At 46.0% G+C, this 22,365-nt stretch overlaps 1 protein-coding gene across 1 annotated transcript; it reads right to left on the bottom strand.

Moving 5' to 3' along the window:
• Window positions 1-1,873: 1,873 nt before the first annotated feature.
• Window positions 1,874-19,372, bottom strand: RRM2B (ribonucleotide reductase regulatory TP53 inducible subunit M2B). The gene is made up of 9 exons (XM_008630675.2): window positions 18,122-19,372; window positions 17,862-18,014; window positions 16,198-16,314; window positions 15,149-15,282; window positions 13,496-13,590; window positions 11,382-11,515; window positions 5,844-5,948; window positions 4,644-4,757; window positions 1,874-4,185 (listed from the first exon to the last, which is right to left on the bottom strand). The coding sequence occupies exons 1-9, from the start codon at window positions 18,347-18,349 to the stop codon at window positions 4,033-4,035; spliced, it is 1,233 nt and encodes a 410-aa protein (XP_008628897.2). The 5' UTR covers window positions 18,350-19,372; the 3' UTR covers window positions 1,874-4,032.
• Between the last annotated feature and the right edge of the window lie 2,993 nt (window positions 19,373-22,365).

Here is a 22,365-nt window from a genome sequence, read left to right as displayed (position 1 = left end):
AGATTTACCGGCATTTCAAGCTGAAAAAACTTTAGCTAAAGTTATCGGAGCACAGTTCTATCCTCAGGGCAGCCCTGATTCCTAGAGCCAGATTATGTATGATGGGATGGGACCACTGCCCATCTGTGCCCAGGCTGCGGGAAGCAAGGCAAGGCAGCAGCTGCCCGCAAACCAAGAATAGCATCTCTTAACAGCAGTATTACAGTGCCCACCTTGCCCTTCTGCTCCAGGGAGAGGGTTTGCTAAAGCCTGGCACTCCACAGCTTCTCCCCTCAACTCTGCTGGTGTGTGGTGAGCGTGCACATCCCTGCGTGCCAGAAATGCACACCAATACGCACAAACGCAGAGTCTGTACGCGCACGTGAGCATTCCTGTGGGGTGCAGTGTGGACAGCGGGGCCCGGGCACACGGGCTTCCTCCTGGCAAACACAAACTTGGCTACACGTAATATTAACGCATCAGCATCGCCAGTGACTGACTCCCAGAAGGAGCTCTAGATAATAGTGACAGAAACATTAATATTTGCTGACTCAAGGGCTCCACCAGGAGGAAAAACCAGCCCAGATCATCCCCTTAGGAAGGCTAGAAGGAAGATGCTCCTCTGGCAGGCTGGGTGACGGGCAGGGGGCCATGCTTGCTCTGTCAAAACCTTCATCATTCAAAGACAAGGACAAGAAATGTGGTGGAAGTGGATCAGTACAGTGTCAGCCAGCCAGGGGCTGGCCACAGTTCCGAGGGTGCTGCTACACATCCTCATCTGCTGCAAAAATCTTACCAGTCCAAAAACACTAAGAAAGAGGTTGCTGATTGCCCTGCCTTCACCCACTTTCTTTTATTTCCCAGCAAGGGCTGGGAATACTCACTGAGCTACAGTGGTTTCACAGCCTTTCGCTTGTGGCTACTGACAATCAATTCATGGGATTTGCTGGGAGGCACGTCTGCTTGAATGGGAACAATGGGAGCTACAGAGGCCACTTCGGAATTTCAAAGAGGGGGATTCTTCCCATGAGCCTCAGCTCCTATTGCAGGTTTCTGCTCATCTGACCATTGCAGACATGTTCTTCACTATGAGACAAACACCTCCAGGAAGCATCTTCTCTGTCCCACTGGAACTATAGTGGAAGTCACACACCAGCCTTATTCCAGCACAGAGCACACAGACCATATACACTGAAGGGATGCTTTGCACTTTCTCTCCCCCACACACACCCATCAGGCTTTTTTAAGCTTGAGGGCCACAGCATGAGACACACAGAGCCCTAAGCGGCACACTGGGTTTCTGCCCAGTACCCAGCACTGGTGGGAGAACAGATGTTGTGCCCTTCATGCCTGTCTCAAGGAGGCACAAAGGGGCTGCAGGGACAAACAAGACTTCTAAAATTAGAGCCCTGAGAGTGCTGACACAAGCAGGTATGAAGCTATGCCAGCTCAGACCCAGGTGACCAGTGCTTGGCTTCAGGCAGGTGCCTGGCCAGCCCCAGCTCAGGGGCTGAACCACATGATGCTGTGCCCAGGCAGTCAGGGTGCCTGCCCCAAGGGCATGATGACCTTGATAGATCAGGTACCACCCACTGAAAACACATTTTTGGAGTGTTTCTTCATTGAATCTTACAGACTCCCAAAACATTTCTCCTTGAGCCAGAAAATCCCAATTAAAAACAAAACAAACAAACAAAAACCAAACCCACTTGTTTGCTCACTAGACTGCAAAACCTATTCCCAGGAACAAGAAAGAGCAAGTCAAGAGCTCCAAAAAGTGCAAGACAATATGTGGAGCTCTTTTAACCTTCTCCCACAACCCAAAAGCTGTGAATACTGACTTACTTTGTCACATCCCAACTTTATCACTTTGGATTGCACAAGGAAGCATGGAACTTGTAAATGAAGGCATGGGCTTACCCACACTCAAATTTTATTGAAACTACACACATATTTTACACACAAATTGAATGGGAGCTGTTGTACCAGACTTTGGTATCTCATATACATTTACAGAACCTGAGCACGTTGCAGTTTCATATTAGAATACTCTCTATACTCATCATAATTCACAAGACTCAAAATAAATGCTTTTCAGTATTTTCAGTGACATGATAGGTTCCATTACTCTAACAACACCCATTTACAGTATTTTCTCTTTCTTCCCTATCAACTCAGTATTTCCAAAAGGTGCTGGATTTTCCCTCTGAGTCCACAGTCCTCTTGCAGTTGCAGGATGTTAGTGAGGGCCACCAGTTCCAGCTTTTCTCTGTATTCTCCAGGTTCCCCTCTGCCCTCTTCCAAGTACCTTAAGTCAAATGACACAGGCTCTGCTCTAGGAAAAAAAAGCTGTTCCATTTCCATGTTCCATACATACTCCTGATCTTTTACAGAGACTAAAAAAACAGAGTCAATTTTGCTGCTTATTTTTATAGCAGGGACAGTTGTTCACTAGGAACTATGCTAAGGCAGTGGACCTGTTTCATGAAACTCAGGTACCCAGGACTATGGCTGATCTGGGCTGGCAGGGAAATAACACTTACACGACCCCATCACTGATAACCCTGTGCTGTCAGCTCAGCTCATGCCAGGTGTATCAAAAGCAGCACAAGATGTTTGCAACAGTTAAGACTTACAAAAGCCCTTTCACAAAAAGCTGAACGTTATGAAAAATGCTTAGGTTTAATGAAGCAGAACCCTTTGTCTAGCTCTTGTACACTCACTCCATCTTTGAATAAAAAAGAGCCTATCTATTTGCAGATAAACAAGGTACAGCTGAATAGCATCCCTCACACCCCAAGTACCACTGGAGCACATTAGCCATTCTTCAATTGCTCCATTCTCTGCGTGTGATGGCAAGAAATGACAAACAGTTTTCAGGCACACAATCAAAAACCAAACAACAGTCCTTTGTAAGATGCTGCTACTCCATACTACTTCTGGGCTTGTTTTTGAAAGGTTTAATAACTTCTTTCAGAAGCTCTTCTGTGACAATGGTTCCAATGGTTGACACTAAACACACAACTTGACATCCCTTCATATGTTACTGGGTGCTTCCTTACAGCCGGAGTAGTACGTTCGTAGCACTTCAAGGGATAGTCCCTTGGAATGATATGTCTTCTCACCCCTTCAATGCACAAGTGCAACCAAGAAGGGGAACAGCAAATCACCTAGCACGACAGTGGGAAGATTGACAATACCCACAGCTGGCTGTTCCAGTGTCAGATGATTACAAACACAACACAACTACAGACTGCTTAATAAGGCACTTGATCAGTGAAGCAAGGAAAAACAGGCAGCACAAGCCAAAGAACTACAGCATGTGGTTTTTCTCCACTGTTAACAGGTGTGCCTTTTCAAGAACCATTCAAAGTCCACTGACCTGTTCAGTTACAGCTGTAAGACAAGAATCACATGTATTTGAATTAAATGCCTACCAAGACCCATCAGTTTTCCAAACAGAGTAAAAATTTTTTTCATACAGAGCCTAGGTTAATGGGGAGATCAAACTTAATTCCTGGGTTTAATAATATTCTACAGTTCAGACCTCCTTACTGTCTTCCCACATTCAATCATTACTGTATCTGCAGCAGGCTGAAACAGAAGAGCTTTTACTCTAGACAAAATCTCTAAACATGAAAATAGAAAACAGGAAAATAATTTATAGCAACATTTTTACATGGAGCGACACCTCATCTAGTTTTCAGACTAAAATACCATAACATGAGGTAAATATGCAGTTTGCTTCTTAAAACATGAAGTGTTAAAAAAGTAGTAGTATCCATGTCATTTTTAAAGACAGCATTGACAGCAGATGAGTCAAGGGAATCTTAAAAAGGCCATCCTTTTACAAAGCCATATAAATTTTATAAATGATCCCCCTTTTTTATTCAAATGACACAGAGAGAAATATATTTACTCCTCTGACAAACAACATGAAAACCCAAGAAAAAATCCCAGCAGACTCTGATTCCGTAAGAGGAAATTAAGTTAACTTCACAGCAAAAAGGGAGATGAGGAGAGGGAAACAGTCACCATTCATTTGCCAATTTGTCAAAAATCTGCATCCAGAGTGAAGACATTGTCCATTGTTTCTGTCATAACAGCAAAACGTTGATATTCCGAAACCCGCTTCTCAAAGAAATTTGTTTTTCCTTCCAGAGAAATATTCTCCATGAAATCAAAAGGATTTTCTGCATGAAAGACCTGGGGAAGAAAAACACTATTACACCGGTGATTCTGACAGGAAAATAATGCTTTAAAACCCCACAACAAACAAAACTGTCAAACTCTTTCAAACTAGACCTCCTCCAGCTGCAATATCCTGTAGGCTCTATGGACACCAATCTAAGCAAATTCAGTACTGCCACTCCCAGGAGTTTGGTCTGTGGTGAAGTTCACTTGTGCAAGGGGTTTGTTATTCTTCAAGCACTGCAGCATCTGAGCACAGCTTATGTTTCCCATCCCAAACCTGCTGAGCAGCTGAAGGGAAACAATGGCCTAAATTGTTCTTGTTCTTTTACAGTGAAGCATAGGTATTAATGCTGTGGTTTCAGCTGTGCTAAATATGGCCTGCTCCCCAGCAGGACAAGGGAGTGCTTTGTGCTGACAGCTTTCCTGGGCTGCACTGGCAGGCCAGCATTTGAGGCAATTGCATCTCTTACCTTTGAAAACCCAAGCTCCATTAGTAACCGGTCTGCAACAAATTCAATGTATTGTTTCATCAAGGTGCAATTCATTCCAATCAGACCCACAGGTAATGCCTCTGTTAGAAACTCCTAGAAGTTAAAATACAGATGACATTTAGAGAAATTAAATTTAAGAAGAAAAAGGAGAGAAGACACCTGTGTTTCACAATAATATAATTTGTGATGTTCAGGCTCCCCAGGAAGTTGTCTGAATAAATAACTTGCATCACTAACTTCAAAAAGTATCTTCTGTTTTCAGTAATTGTTTGTATCTTCCTTTATTTTTAGCCTATTACTCTGGAAAAGGCACAAGATTTTTATCATTGCCCCTCTAATCTGCCTTTCCCCACTCCTCCAGCATAAGCTTCACTGCAAGCTTAAGCTCTAACTTCAATAAACCTACGTACCATACTAGTGGGAACAGGGATAAATCCAGAAATCACCAGTTTTCCTGGCTTCCAGCCATTATAGAATGACAGATCAGAGACAGCAGTGATATATATGAGTGCTGAACCCAGTCATATGCGTGTTTAGGAACTGATGCAATACCTGTCAGTGTTGTGAGACCAAGCAGGAGCATTTGTCATCATCACAGGAGTTAGATGACAACAGGAAAGAAAACTAAACTAAAATCCTGCCAAATACTCAGCCATGCAGAAACTTGTGCCTGCAGAAGGGCAGCATTTCACATGAAAGAACCTGACATCAACCTCAGAAAAAGTCAGAACCCAGCATGATACACGTGGTCAGAACAGACCCTGCCTCCTCCTGAGGACAAGCAGAGATGTGAATACAATAAGGAGAGACAAAGATCCTGAAAGGACAGATGTAAACAAACTCCTCTCTAGGAGACAGTTGCAGTTGGACTAGATGATTACTGTAGGTCCCTTCCAACTGGAACTATTCTATTCAGCATCAAATAAGAGAGCTTTCCTTCCTTTCTGTCATTAAGGAGAAAACCAGTTGCCAGCTTCAGCTTCCCCCAGTTGTTTGACAACTGAATCAGAAAGTCTCTGACTTCTTGCCACCATTAAGGAAGAGGGAAAGAATTGCATCAGGGATCCAAGCCTGAGCCAAGTATCAAACACGAAATCCCAAAAGTTAGAAGTTAATTTGTTTATTTCACGCATCAGACTGGATCTGTGCTGCCCATGATGCCGTCACAGCCAGGATTACCTGCTCAATTTCTACAGCATTAACGATGATCTCACGGACTCGCTCTTCTGACGGTCTGTTCACTAAATAATGGAACATTAGACAAGCAAAATCACAGTGTAGACCCTGAAATAAGAGAACAATGGAAAAAACAGTCAGTTTTCCCCTCCTCCACACAGTTCGCTCTTATTTTCAGGCAGCCTCATCTGAGTTGAAGTTTCCCAGCCTCCTGCTTTTTTGAGTCTTAGTGTTATCACATGTAGTGTGGACTTGTAGTTTACAAGGCAGTAACATCTCAAATCCAACACATGCCACCTACGCCAAAATAATGCTCAGCATACATGTTTCTCCGGTAAAATTTTTCTGAGGGCTGCTCTACTGCGAGGGATCCCACACAGAGCCCTGCTTCCTGTCAGGGATGATTTTGCAGAAAGACCTCTACATCAAGACTGGCAAAACTACTTGTGAGTTAAAATAGGCTGTTTACCTCCTCTTTGCTTCGAGATAACGCTTGATTTAAATTCTTCCAGTAGTATTTCTTCCCTTGCTTCTCCCAACAGCATTTTCAACAAGGCAGATTCAGATTAGAGTCACCAAACCCAAGATTAACAAATCATCTCTGCCCCAGCTAAACTCCCCTTCTCATTTTACCCAGCTATCCTACACAGAGCCTAACGAACTGTGCTCCTTTCCAGGGTTTCCAGAAAAGTCTCCTGCTAAGGTAAGAAAACCTCAGGAGACAAGCAACCCCTCACAGTCTGCAGAGGGTACCAGCCAGATGCTCCAAGAGGTGCCTCAGCTTCTCTTTGACTTGCCTGGGTACAGCTTCATGCTCTGGCTTCAGCCATACCCACCACTGCCAGACTAAAGGAGGACTGCACTACCATCTCTCCTCTCAACAGCAAGGTGGTGATTACAGCCAATAAGCACCAAGAGGGCACATCCAGAGTGAAAACAATCAGAAGGATTTGGCAGACTAAGGGCTACAAGACAATCCAGTACTATCATTAACAAGGGTCAAAACAAAACCTGGGGACTGACTGACTAGAGAACTGTTCTGCTGCGAAAGACCTGGGAGTCTCCATGGGTGACAAGTAGACTGAGCCAGCAGTGCCCTTGTGACCAGAGGGGCAAGGGTATCTCAGGGTGCATCAGGAAGAGTGTGGCCAGCAGGTCAAGGGAGGTGATCCTCTCCTTCTGCCCAGCCCTGGTGAGGTCACATCTGGACTGCTGTCCAGTTCTGGGCTCCTCAGTAGGAAAGAGACAAGAAGCTACTGGAGAGGGTCCAGCAGAGGTCACAAAAATGATGAGGGATCTGGAGCATCTTTTTTATGAGGAGAGACTGCAAGACCTGGGTCTGTTTAGTCTGGAGAAGAGGACATTGAAAGGGGATCTCATTAATGCATATGATTATCTCAAAGGTGGTGGTGAGGTTTAGGAATGGTACTCCCTAGTTCAGTACCCCCACCAAGACTCTTCCAAACCAGATGCCACTTGCTCGCTACACCAGCTTCCCCTTGCCCTTTCCTGCTCTGGGGATGGAGGCACAAAAGGTGAAAATCATGGGAATGGTAAGAACAATTTACTGGAAATAACAATGGTAACAAAAGGAACAGTAACAGCAATATCAATAACAAAATGTATAAGACAAAGAAACTATTTACATGGAAAACCAGTGACAAATACCTACCCGCTCTCCCCAATTAGGTTTTTTCCCACTGGAAGGAATGCCCTTCTTCTCAAAAGCAGGAGAGGGAGTCCCTTTTCCCCACCCCTGTCAATGACCTGAGATGGTACCCAGTAACATTAGGGTCTTAGCCATGCCCACACAGCTCCAGGCTCTACTGCCTCACAGCTACTGCAAAAAATTAACCCTGTCTTTGGCTGAAGCCAGGACAGGCAGGTGCCAAGAGGATGGTGCCAGGCTCTTTTCAGTAGTGCCTGGAGACAGGACGAGGAGCAATGGCTGTAAACTAAAACACAAGAAATTTCACCTCAACATGAGGAAGAACTTCTTTATGTCAAGCATGACAGAGCACTGGTACAGGCTGCCCAGGGAGATTGCGGGGTCTCCCTCTCTGGAGACATTCCAAACCCACCTGGACACGTTCCTGTGTCACCTGCTCCAGGTGACCCTACCTGGCAGGGGGGTTGGACAGGATGATCTCCAGAGGACCCTTCCAACCCTAACAATTCTGTGATTCTGTGAAAACCTTTTTAGAAAGGCTGTAAAATCCTTGTGATTCAGGTCACAAAACAGCCCTGAAATAACGTAATTTGGGAAGTATCCCCCCCCCCTAACAACAGCATTAGCTGCCTGCTGCAGGGCTTCCCATGGTCTAATCCAGGGCAACATCACCATCAGGATGCAGGACATGCCTGGCTTCTCCCATGAACCAGTGTGCTCTGCTCACTCGTGCTCCTACCAGCTTTGCACCTTTAAGTATCAGAGATCCACCAGCTCAAGAACAGTTTGGGAACAGAGTCTGCAGCTCAAAATACACTCTGAGCGTTAATCATTTATCTGTTCAGGTGCATCAAAAAACAGTTTGTAGTTTTCCATTGTGGATTCTTTTTACTGACACTGGGTTTCAATGCAGGTGCTCTGTGCACCAAGCTTTAACCTTTGTAACAGCACTGCAGTTGGAATTATGCCAGCAGAGCTCAAGAAAATTTTAGTCTTTTGGTGCTCGACTCTGCAAAGAAGTACAGTTACACTCATTCACCTGCAAGTGATCCTTGTAACAAATCCTGCCTCACTCAAATGTATCAGCTCATAATGACTCACAGAAGACACAAGGAAGGTGAAGGCTGAAGAACTACTTATTTTTTCTTACTCATCATATCACTTTCTTCAAAAGTGTCTTTTAAAGACATATCGTAAGATATCTCATTTCAAAGCAGTTTATCTAACCCATGAAAATTACTTCCATTATGAAAAAGCTCTTTACACTTTAAGAGCAACTCTGCTAAGTTACAACCACTAGCATGTTTATACTGCATACAAAACTGATCTTTCTACTTTTTCAGTGCTGACAGTGCTGTAAGTAGTGCAGTGCACAGTCCCCAGCCATAAACAACAGCTACCAACTTGCAGGGAGCAAGGAAAAAGAAAGGAAGGAACCAGTGAAAAGAAGGGGCACTTGTAAGCACATAGCCTGTCACATTTGGTGTGCTGACATGCAGCCCCTCAGACACTTCATACCTTAAGAAGCGCTCTCCTCAAAGGCAGATTTGTAGTTGCCCCCTCCCAGGAGATTCTGTCGCTGTGCAGCAACACAAGACCATGGAGAGGGGTGGTATCTGCTGCTTCTGCAGCAAACTGCCACAGCTGGCTCGGTGATGGATGCAGGCAGCTGTCGGCAAGCTCCGGGACCCACAACCAGGAGCAGGTCGAGAGTGGTACCTGGAGCCCACTTGAACCTGCCTGAAGCAGCTGAGGCACAGCAAGTCTCAGAGTCACACACTATCCAGGTCCTTGCTCCAGCCAGCCCACCCTGCAGCGGGGGCCCATGCAATTCCACCCCACTCCTTGAGTGGCTGGGCCTTTGCCCTCCTTCACAGCACAGGAAAACAAACATTCCCCTCAATTTAAAAAATCCACCTTTTTCATAATACTATATGCATTGGTTTTGGGTAGAGTTGGTCTTCTTCACATATGGTTTGAATTTGGCCTGAACACAGGGTGGATAATATAGAGATGTTTGTGCTATTGCTGAGCAGGGCTTACACAGAGGCAAGGCCTTTTCTGCTTCTCGTACTGCCACACTGGTGAGGAAGCTGGGGGTGCATGGGAGGTTGGGAGGAGATTCAACACCTGTCCTGAGCTGGGACAGGTGACCCAAACTGACCAAAGGGATATTCCAGACCATGTAACATAATATTCAATATATAAAGTGGAGGGAAGAAGGGGTGGGGTTTATGCTATTTGTCTTCCCAAATCATCGTTGCACCTCATGGGGCCTTGCTCTCCTGGAGATGGCTGAACACCTGCCTGTCCCTGGGAAGCAGTGAATTAAATTGAAAATTCCTTGTTTTGATTTGCTTGTGTGTGTGACTTTTGCTTTCCCTATTAAACTGTCTTCATCTCAACCCATGAGCTTTGTAGCTTTTACCCTTCCGATTCTCTCCCTGGTCCTACTGGTGGGGGAGTGAGAGTGATAGCATGGGGCTTGATTGCTGGCTGGGATTAAACCACAACTGGGACACCAGTATTTATGTTTACTCCCTTTAAAAACAGGTATTTCTGTTGAGGGACTCAGCAGCACCCAGGCTTTACGTTCATTAATGCTGTTTGCTGGGTAGAAAACTGGCTGGATGGCCAGGCCAAAAAATGTGGTGAGAATTAAATCCAGTTGGTGGCTGGCCACAAGTGGCATTCCCCAGGGCTCAGTTATGTTATGTTATATATGCTACATATATATATATTTATATATATATACACACACATACAGATATATATATATACATTACTGGCTCCAGTGGCCTTTCCTGTTTAATATCTTTATCAATGACCTGGTAAAGTGGATTGAGTGCACCCTCAGTCAGTTTGCAGAAGTCACCAAGTTTGGTAGGAAAGTTGAGCTGCCAGAGAGTAGGAAGGCAGAGGGATCTAGACGGGCTGGATCAGTGGACTGAAGACAATGGTATAAGGTTCAACAAGGCCAAATACCAGGTCCTGCATTTATGCCACAACAACCCCATGCAGTGCTACAGACTTGGGGCAGAGTGGCTGGAAAGCAGCCCAGCAGAAAATGACCTGGGGGTACTGGTTGAGAGTGGCTGAACATGAGCCAGTGTGTGCCCAGGTGGCCAAGAAGGCAATGGCATCCTGGCCTGTGTCAGCAATAGCAAGGCCGAAGGACCAGGGCAGTGATTGTCCCTCTGTACTCAGCACTGGCAAGGTTGTATCTTGAATCCTGTGTTCAGTTTTGGGCCTCTCACTACAGGAAGGACATTGAGGTGCTGCAGCGTGTCCAGGGCAGGGCAAGAGAGCTGGTGAAGGGTCTGGAGTACCAGTCTTATGAGGACTGGCTGAGGGAGCTGGGGGTGTTTAGGCTGGAGAAAAGGAAGCTCAGGGGAGACCCTGTCACTCTACAACTACATAAGAGAAGGTTGTAGTGAGGTGGGGTCAGTCTCTTCTCCCAAACAACAAGCAACAGGACAAGAGGAAATGGCCTCAAGTTGCATCAAGCAGGGGATTAGAATGGATATTACAAAAAAATTCTTCATGGAAATTGCTGTCAAGCAATTATTAGAATAGGCTGTCCAGGGAAGTGGTTGAGTCACCATCCCTGAAGGTATTTTAAAGACATGTGGATGTGGCACTTAAGGACATGGTTTAGTGGTGGACTTGGCAGTGGCAGGTTAACAGTTTGATTCAGTGATCTTAAAGGTCTTTTCCAATCTAAATTATTCTATGATTCTGCAATTATTGGTAAAGGTCTGCTTCTTTCCCCTTTCTCTGTCAAGACTATGGGTTCTTCATGAATATAATTCTGCTCTTCCCCTGGAAACTCCCTTTTCTTCCCAAACAGTGTGTAAGACATGCCACATTACCTCATCTCTGCTAATAAGTTCATTGGAGAAAGTCAGTCCAGGCATCAGGCCCCTCTTCTTCAGCCAAAATATAGCAGCAAAGGAACCCGAAAAGAAGATGCCTTCCACTGCAGCAAAGGCAACCACTCTCTCACCTGTTTAACATAACACATTTTTCATTAGACACAAATTGCTGTATTGCTCATCAGCAAGATGCACCATTTGCATCAGACAGAATGATGCTGGAGAGGAGCAATCCCCTTTGCAGCACCAGATGCTGTCTTTGACCACATCCAGCAGCAGATCCCGAGCCACAGAGGGTCTACACACCCCACAGCACTCAGCCAGAGGCAACCCTAGCAGAACTGAAGAACCATGGCACCCACTGAAACTGACACAGATCAGAAGCAAAAGAATGTAATTGTCCAGAGTGGCCAAGACATTAGTACTCCTTTATCTCTTTCTCCTGAAAGGCCAGAAAGCAGCTGTGTTAACTGACAGAACAAAGAAAATAGTCAATCTCTTAAAATGAAACAAAAACCCCTACCCCACAATTTCTTCTTGTTGGGAATCTACATAAAACCATATTCTTACAAGAGTGAAAGACTACAGAATGTAAGCCGAGACTCAAATAACTATTTGTGCTATCCCACCTTTAATCCAAGGAAAGCAAGGCATTATTGGTCCCAGTTCTCCCTGCTCTCTACAGGAATGTATTTCTTCAGACTACAAGACCATCTGACTGTTTAGTGAAGCCACATCATTCCATGTACACTACTTCAAACAACTTCACAGGCTCATTGTGTATGTTCTAACATTAAGAGCTTTTGCACTAAGTTCTGGAGCCTTTTCCCAATAAGAACTGCATAGAATTTTGTTAAAAGATAACCCAAAATAGCCAGATGTCCCACTTCTTCTATGAGATACAAATATCAACTGCTGGCTCATCTGAAGAAATTCGAGTTAGGAAAAAAGCACAGAGAGCAATACCAACTTACAAGTATCACAGAAGTTATTAGGGAGAGAATTTTTCTGGCAACACTAAAAATCTCATTGGTTATTTCTATAGAGGAATGGAGAAAGGCTGCTCATAAAATACAGGTTTAATGAAGCACAAGCCTGATTACTTATTTGGATAAAATGCATGAAGTTTGGGGGCAGGGAGCAGGGGCTACACTGTTTTTTAAGTTAGGGAACCTTCTGATTTCTGGCACACCCCACACTGCTGGGAGCCAAACAAAAGGATGATGAAGGGGCTCCACACACAGCAAGCAAAGTCAGACTGGGGAGGCAGTGGGAGCACCAGGACAGAATAATGTACAGCTACAAAAAATAACCCCTCTCAAAAAAGAGCTGTGAACAGATGCCACAAAAGAATGATGTTCAGATTTATTTTGTTCACCAAGCTGAATCTCTCCATCTCCTACACTTTCTTGAAATATAGAGGATGTTTGCTTAAAAAACTTCACCAAAGTGCACCCATTATGCATTCCAGCTACAGCACACCCTTCAGAGTCAACACTGTAAGAATGCAGAACACTGGAAAGGATGCCCTGCAGCATGCTGATGGAAGCTGAGCCAGTGCCCCAGCTCTGAAATGAGATACAAAAACTAGAAACCTGGTCCCAACAGCAAACCAGGAACACCAGAAATAGATGGTTCTTGAATCTTTTTGGTCCAGGCTCAGTCATGCCTCAGTTACAAAAAACTGATTTGTCTATATGAACATGAACACAGAAAATGCCTGGACTTGCAAGACTTCAGCTGCCCAGTTCTGAACACCAAGTACAAAATAAGAACCAACTAGAATAAATAATCAAAACTAGAAAAGAAGGTCTACAAGCAAAAACTGAGGAAACCAGGGTTGTTCAGTATAAAGACAAAAAGGACAGAGATCTACAAGCATTTTTCATAACATGACTTCAGGGGGCACTGTCATTACTGTATTTCTCTAACTGAAGATAAAAACATACATGCTCACCAGAAGTTACTTCTAGTTCTTTAGTTAAACCAGAGACCCAGAAGCCACTACATCTGTGGAGAATTTCATTTCATGTTCCAGGGGTGCAGCTTACTCACAGAGCACCAACAACAGAATATATGCAACAGAAACAAGTTTTAAAAAAGCTACACACCAAAAGTGGATTCTCGGTCTTCGATCCACTTCAGAGCCCAGTCTGCTTTCTTCTTAACACAAGGCATTGTTTCAATGGCATTAAATAAGAAATCCCTATAGAAGAAAACAGAGACAAAACATCAAAATAGTGATTTATGTAAATCTGCCCTGGTTGTCCCTTCCAGCTCCACCAGAGAGAGGATTATGCAAGGCTCTGAACTAACCCAAGTAAGAGACCATTCCCACCCCAAAGGGGTGATGATCTGTCCTGGTTTTGTCTGGGATAGAGTTAATTTTCTTCCTAGTTGTTGTACAGTGTTGTGTTTTATATTTAGAATGAGAATTCTGTTGATAACACACTGATGTTTTAGTTGTTGCTAAGCGGGGTTTACATGAAGTCAAGGACTCTTCAGCTTCTAACCCCACCCCACCAATGAGCAGGCTGGGAGGCAGAGGAAGCTGGGAGGAGACACAGCCAGGACAGCAGACCCCCAGTGGCCAAAGGGATACTCCACACGATGTCATGCTCAGAATACAAACTAAGGGGAAAGCTGGCCAGGGGCTACTTCTTGGGAACTGGCTGGGTATCAGTCAGCAGGCAGTGAGAAACTGCATTGTGCATCACTTGTTTTGTTTATCATTATTATTATTACTTGCCTTTTCTGTGCTATCCAACTGCCTTACCTCAAACCACCAGTTTTACTTTTTTCCCCAATTCTCTCCCACCCCACTGGGTGGGGGCAGGCAGTGAGTGAGCTGCTGTATGGTGTTTAGCTGCCTGCCAGGTTAAACCACTACTTGATCTCTGATAACAAGGGCAGAGGGAGGCAAATGTGCAGAAGGGCTCAGGAGAGGCAAGCTGCGAACTCAAACATCCCATCCCAGGAGTGCTCACCCACCACACCACAGTGCCTCTCAGACTTGAAGCCAGCCACTTCAGTTTATCCACGAAACAAAACCTCATCTTGCCCAACTCCACAAAAGGAACTGGACAACTCCCATGTGCACAGACTCTGTTCCCATGCTGAACACCTGAAAGGAAACCCTGCAGCTCTGCCACCATCACCAACACAGGATGCCACTGTGGGAAAGAAAGTGCTGCCTGACCATCACCATGGTGGAGTCTCTGAGGGAAAATGCTGCTTTTTAAACATATTACTGTTTGGACTAGGAACTTCTTCAGACAACAAAGGTGATGGAACTCTCCAAAGAACTCAATCATTCAAAAATAAGCAGTTTGAGTTGTATTAAAAAGCACTGACAACAAAAAGGCTGAAAGGATGCAATACATTGACTGCTGTACATGAGAAACACCATTTTGATCATGAGCACTCGATTTCCTTGGGCTGATCCTTTGCTGATGTAAGAGCAAGCACCACAGGAGCGCGATAATCTCAAGGAGCTCATCTAACCTTTAACATTTCACATAGTCCATGCCTGCAGAAGTAAAAGATTTATACAAATATTCACTAACCTTCTGATACTCCCACAACAAGCCTTGGTCAGTAATACTCCTTTCCATTTTGGGGGTGAGGCATGCAAGCCTTGAAAGCTTTAAGGAACCTTCCCCAACTCCTCCAGAAAGTCAGCATGAAACAGGAGACAGCTGCAGCTGCCCAACAGCAGCGCCACTGGCTTCAGTGACACGTGTGTAACACGTCCAGAGGTTTACCTTTTCTTGGGATCTTTGATGTAGGTGTCTATGAGCAAGCTGTACATCTCTGAGTGAACATTCTCAATGAGAATCTGAAAGCCATAGAAACAACGAGCTTCTGGGATCTGCACCTCCTGACTAAAACGTGCCACCTACCAAAACCAGAAAGCATGGCAATGAGTACAGTAAAACAGTCCTGCACAACACTACTCTGAGCTTAACAGGAGAGACAATAGATCTCTGCTACAGAGACAGCATGGGAGCAGTTTTGGTCCTACTTTGTTCACAGATGTGTCAATGGGACAGCTGTGGTGCAGAGGAAAATAAAGCAGTAAATACATCTAAGAGCTGAAGCATGAGGGCACACGTACACAGGAGAACAGAAAAGTAATGCAATACTAAACACTTCGCACTGAACAAAGCCTCAGACTTTCTGTTCATCATTAGAAATATAAACAGCATGACATAAGGCATGTTCATGCAATACATGCACACATTTTCTACATGTTATAAACATTCGAACACTTGAGATTAAACTGGGCATTTGCAGATAGATACCCCTGCTAATCCGTGACGAGATATTCTCCAGCCCAGAACAGATCTCAACAGGAAGAATTCCCTACCTTTTTAGCAGCACCCACCTGCAACCCCAAGAGGTTCTAGGATGCCATTCAGTGAGAACAAAACAGATTTTACCAAAATGAGGAATACATATCACAGCCATGGTCTGTATTCCCTACTTTTCAATTAACATGAGTACAGGAAAAATATGTGGTTCTATTAATTCATTCAGAAATGCACATCCCACAACCAAGCAGGGGCTGCACTTAAAAATGGTGTCCCAGAGTGATGTGATTTGGAGTTCTGATGGCCACAGCTGACCCAATTTAACTCAAACACTGCTCCCAGAAGAACAGGCTGCTTGTTCCACTTGACAAAGGTGAGATGGAAAGAAAAAAAAAGTACACGTTTAATAAACCTATGCATTAATGTGAAAAAGCCAAAATGGAAAGTTAATAAGACAACAACATGACTAAGTATTCAAGCCCTCTGTAAGTCTTTCTCACCAGGTTTTCATTTACAATTCCATCACTGGCTGCAAAGAATGCCAGAACATGAGAGATAAAGTATTTTTCATCTGCTTTCAGCTTGTTCCAGTGAGGAAGGTCCTTTGACAAATCAACCTAATGAAAAGAAAAAAGAACATTATTGTCCTTCAGCATTTGTCATTCTGTAAAAACAGAAGCAGCCCAGTCAAGTGACTGAGGCAGAGTTTTGGCATTTGCTTTCAAATCTTTACACATAGAAAATTCAAATATTTGTGACTGTAAAAGACAACAGATACACTGCACTTCTGTTGTCTCTCTCTGCAACAGTAACATCATGTACTTGTTTCACAGTTTACACTTTGTAATTTGGAATAAAAATCAGTGTCTATTGAATAAATAGATGAGATTTTGAAAAGCATTAGTATCTTTTTGTCACAAGTATGAACATGCACCAGTAAGCAGACCTCACTCTGAGACACTTAAACTGTAGTTGAAATAAAAACTGATACTCCAAGAAAGCTATACCTAAGTGTTCCAAAAGATGGACTGAGGGTACCTTTGCCTTTGGCAGGTGTTCAGCCTCCATCTTGTCGAAGAACGGTACAGAGCAAATGCTGTGCAACTGCTCTTGTCTATCACACCAAACCCCAGCCATGAGAGAAAACCACAGCTTCCTTCACATAGACCTGTTTTGTTTGCTGGTTTGTAGGATTTCTGAAGCAAAGCAGCACTTCAGTAGAGTCAGATGTGAAAAATGCAGAGGACCCACAGATGGTGGGACAGTGTAAGAAGGAACCAGTAACAGAGTAAAAGGGAAATGCTGATAAGGCAGGAATTCAAGTGCTTTTTCTTTAATGGTTTAAATGAAGCTCTGCTGCAACAGGGCAGCAAGAAACCCAGCAGGCAATGAAATATCACCTCCACAAACAGCTGCTCATCATCCCATGATGCTTTCTGGTCTATTTAGAGCCTGCCAATGCTTTCATCTCACTCCTCTGCAGCTGCAGACCACTGCTCACAAACAAGCAAAGAGTGCATAAGCTTTGAGTTGGAACAACCAGCTCCCCTGGCAGGTGATCTCTCCAAAGCAGTGCAGTGTTCAGAGGCCTGCACTGCTGCAAGCATAGCAAGCACTGCTCAGGTCTAGCTAACCAGCAACCTTGGGGAAGAGCTTAGAGCTTGCACTGTAACATGGGGCAAGCACCTCACCAGGGCAATAAGGAGTCAGCTAAATGCATTTTTATCAAGTGTCCCTGATTAACACCATCTCTCTGGAAATTTAGGTACCTAATATTAAGGAACAGCATGAAATTTCCCAGAGCATCTTACACGGGCAAGGAGTTAGTTGCAGGTTCAGAGATCACAGCACGGTAGAAGCTATCTGATCACAAATCAGAGCCATCTGACTTAGGATTTCTTTATAACCAGAGAAGTACCCCAGGACACAATTCCACCTCATCCTGAACTAAGCATCTAAAACAGCTCTGCTGAATCACCCTGTGGAAGCAGCTTGCTTGCCACTGTCGATGGAGGGCGTTCTGCTTTGGTCCTGGCACCTCATGTTCGATGCAATTAACTCCAACCTTTGCAACACAGAAGCCAGCAGCAGCAGAGCTAGGAAAGATGCACCAGGACCCCAGTGGTCTGATTGCCTTTTGCCAACCCACTAGCCCAGGGCTCACCTCTTCTGCTGTCCAAAAGGAGGCCTGAGCCTGCTTATACATCTTCCATATGTCTGGGTACTGGATGGGGAAGATGACGAACCGGCGGTGATTTTTTCTGAGTAGAGGCTCTTCGTCAAGGCCTGAGCCATTTTCAGCAGCATTCGATGAGCTCTGAAAATAAAGCACAGCTCTGGTTAAAGTTACCATTATTGATTCCTCCTTCTCGCAGTATCCAAAAGGCGTGGTTTAAAGTTCACCCATGTCACACAGACACTCACCTGCCCCTCTGGGGTGGACATGCTGCCTGTCCCTGGGGTACGTGTCCCCTCGCCCTCCATCCGTGCTCCCGGCAGCACTGCCTGTCCTCCCGGCCCTACCCAGCACAGCTCACACCAACCGCCCCCTCCCAGCTGTGCCGGCGCCAGGAAGTGCTCCACACCTGTGTGCCAAAGACAAAGCAGAGGAAATCTGCCCCGGGAGACATCAGCCACCGTGGTACCACACATGGAGAGACATGTGTGAGGTCACAGCATGGTGCTGCAGCCTGCAACCAGCACAGCCCCACCAGGCTCACTGCCCAGGTACTTCCCAGCCATCTGCTTTACATTCAGCCATTAGGACCTGGATGGACCTTTTTAAGAAAGCCATGAGATCATAGCTACTAATGCCAGCTGATGGAGGACAGCCCTGTGCCACAGCGAGTCTCAGCATGGAGGTCTGTGTATGCAATCTGTGAGGGCAGCCCACACACCAGCACGGGTCTGGAGGCTGCTCTGGAGCCTCTCCCTCAAGTGCCAATACGAAGCCAACGTGCCTCTTCCCAGCAGCTGGCAGCAGGAAAACCTCTGCCTGGAGTCACCCATCTCCACACTGACCCTTCTGTGTGGGCTCCCAGAGGACATCTGTGCACAGCTCTTCCTCAGCGAGCTCCCAGCCCAGCCGAGGTGGGGACAGCCAACATTTAGGAAACAGGCCAGTGAAAAGTAGCAAGGGGGGCACTCTGAGCAGGGCCTTCACCTCCCCTCTGGCTGGGGACATGTGCTCCCAGGATCAATCCCTGCATCCCTGCAGTCATGTCACCAAGCACCTACTAGAAACAACTGCTGTGAAGAGCTGTCAGGACACCACATTGCAACCTCTACAGAAGGGCTGGTGACTCACACTGATCAGAAGTGCAGCCAGCAGGACCCTTTCTGGGTTGGTTCTGAGATGCCACTGACACTGCTGTAGAGGACAACTTAACCACAGGCAGTATACGAGGTGTTATGTATAATACAGCGGAGAAGGGGAGCTGATGGTTTGAACACCATTATTTCTACCCTCCTGAAGGTGCCAAAGTCCCTTCCCTACCCAGTCTGCTTGTAACTATGCACATAATAAAAAGCATTCCTCTACTTCAGTTTGGAAAATATCCTCAAACAAATAATGCACTCACATTTTGAAAAACAAATAAAACCCAAACACACATGCACATTGCATAGCTGGCATACATACCACAGATGCCCAATGAATACATCAGGGAAGCACATTCTGGGTTACAATTCTACCACTTTATTATATTTTTAAATATTACCCAATTACATGAACAGATTTCCCAGCATCATCTTGCAGAGTCTGCTGAAGGCCGTGAGTGCAAGACCTTTTTTACTTCCCAGGACATAGAGATGGTTACAATAACTCACTGGAATTGGGGGAATTTGGGGTTGGCACATTCGGCACCTTGTCTTAGCACACACCTTCTCAGGGCCTGACATGCAGCCAACAGCTCCATCTGCTTCTGCACCAGCTGTCATTGAAAATGGAAACACTGCAAAAATCTTCCCTGTTAGCCCAGCCACTGCTGGCTCATGGACAGTTTGTTGTCCTCCAGGACCCTCAGGGGCTTCTCTGCAGAGCTGCTTCCCAGCAGGTTGGCTCCCATCCTGTACTGGTGCCTGGGGTTATTCCTCCCCAGGTGCAGGATCTGCATTTCCTTTTGTTGAGTTTCAGATGGTTCTTCTTTGCCCATCTCTCCAACCGGTCTAGGCCCTTCTGAAGGGCTGCACAGGTCTCTGGGATATTGGCTGCTCCTCCCGGCTTTGTGCCATCAGTGAACTTGCTAAGGAGGCATCTGCCCCTTCATCCAAGTCACTGATGGATAAGTTAAACAATACTGGGCCCCACATTGAACCCTGGAGGACACAACCAGGCCTGCAACTTGACCCTGTGATGCTGACCACAACCCTTCAAGCTCTGCCATTCAGCCAGTGCTCAATCCCCCTCGCCATCCACTCACCCAGCCCACACTTTCTGAGCTTGCCCATGAGGGTATCATGGGAGACACTGGCAAAAGCCTGGCTAAAGCCCATGCAGACAAAAGCCCTTGTCTATTCAGCCAATTGTCCCACCACAGAAGTTAATCAGATTGGTTAAGCACGAGTTCCCTTTGGTGAATCCATGGTGACTACTCCTCATGACTGTCTTGTTCTTCCATGTGCTTAGAGACAGACTGCAGGATGAGCCATTCCATCATCTTTCCAGGGATTCAGGTGAGGCTGACTGGCTTGTGGTTTTAAAAACTGTACAAATACTTTTTTAAATAGATGGTTTTGGTTGCTGGATTGGGGTTTTTTTATAATTTTAAAAAAGGAAAGGTCAGTCACAGAGACGACACCATACTGGAACCTCCTGCTCAACCTATACCCACCTCCCTGATCACCTTCAGGGGCTGAGAGGAGTTTCACAGGCAGGCTCTAAATTGGCAGGCAGGCAGCTAGTGGCTACAAAACAATCCCATCCTCTCTAACTCAATTTCAAGTGCATGGCACATTATGATCACTGCTGAGGCTTCTGAGCAATCACCACCTTGTGATTAAGGAGCATAATGCATTCCCTGCCTTGCCTTCCTGCATGCAGGGGGCACTGGCAGGAGTATGGGGGGCAGGAGAAGGTAACAGTCACTAGGTCAACACTGCCTTCAATCTGCACCCCAGATCTTTTTCTTACTGCTATGATGGTGTACAAAACAGTCAACACTCACCATAACAACAAAGGGCACCCAGTTTATAATGTGTACGTGCTTCATTCTGTTCAGACAATATGATCTAAATGCATAAAAGAGCTGAAGCTGGTGGGCACAGGACAACCCTTGCTTCAGCAGGGTCAACTAGAGCAGACTGCCCACGGCTGCATCCAGGTGAGGCTTCAGTATCTCCAAGGATGGAGACTACACAACCTCTGTGAGCAACCTGTGCCAGCATCTGACCACCTTCAGGAAAAACAAGTGTTTTCTTACATGTAAATGCAAGCTTTTGTGCTTCAGTGTGTGACCAATGCCCCTAGTCTCACCATGGGGGACCACTGAGGAGAGCCTGGTTTTCTGTCTCCTTTACTCCCTCCACTGGGTATCTACACACACTCATGGAATCCCCTGGAGTCTCCTCCAGGCTAAACAGTCCCAGCACTCACGCCTCTCTTCGTATGACAGATGCTGCAGTCTCTTAATCATCAGCCCTTTGCTGGACACACTCCAGTACATCATATCCCAGTTACTCCGCAACTGCAAGAGACAAGCTCTTCTGGTGATGACAATAAACCAAACGGACAACAAAGACTGTTTAGGGGTACTGAAACTCCTTCCATTAATTTCAAATTCAGCAAACTAGGAAATAATTAACATATATGCACACATACAACCATCATCCCACAGCAACAGCTGCTGGGCTACATGTACAGGTATCACAGTTGCATGCCCTACATCAGCTGTAGCCAGGGAAAAAGCTAGAGGTGCTGGTAGAGCCAGCACTGTGATGTGGCACATCCACTCAATGGTATGTGACCATGAACCCTCATGCACCCTAGTAAGAGGCTGCATGTGCATCCCACAAGCTCCCAAAGCACTCAGGCCAGCCTTGGGCAGCACAGGCCATGCCAGCAGTGAGACTGGGAAGACCATCACCATTCCCGGGAGAGATGGCTTGCACTGCACAGCGTCTGAGGAGCCACCTGCTGGTTCCACATTCTTGAGGGGATGCACAGGACTGACTACACCATGCACCTCTTCACTATGGGTACGTGTCACTGTTCAGGGGAAAACAGTAAGGGGTTTCTTACACTTGTATTTAACATGGCACACCTGGTTTTGGATACTTGAGTACTGATGAGACACAAGGGTTCCGGAAGACTACGTGCATCTCCCTGCCATGAAGACCCCTTCTCCTCACGCACCTCAGCCTGGCTTAGCGTGGTTATACTAGGGGGACACCAGAAAGCAGCTCAGACACCTCGCAGGGGCAGACTTTCCGGGTCCACAGGGCCTGGGAAGCCAGGAACATTACCAACCCCCACCCCTGCCTCCATGGCAGCTCGGGGCGGAGGAGCTCTACCTTCCCGGCCCCCGCAGGCGCAGCTCTGCAAGCCCAGAAGCCCCGGGGCGGCAGGGCCGGCGATGCCCAGACCCCGTGCCAAGCAGCCCACGGCCTCCGGTCGGAGGCCCGCATCCCCCGCAGGTGCTGCCCGCGCCCCCCCGGCCCCCGGGGCCCCA

The sequence above is a fragment of the Corvus brachyrhynchos genome, unplaced genomic scaffold, assembly GCF_000691975.1.
Source record: "Corvus brachyrhynchos isolate BGI_N302 unplaced genomic scaffold, ASM69197v1 scaffold302, whole genome shotgun sequence".
Lineage (NCBI taxonomy): Eukaryota > Metazoa > Chordata > Aves > Passeriformes > Corvidae > Corvus > Corvus brachyrhynchos.
This window is presented reverse-complemented; position numbering and strand designations above follow the sequence as displayed.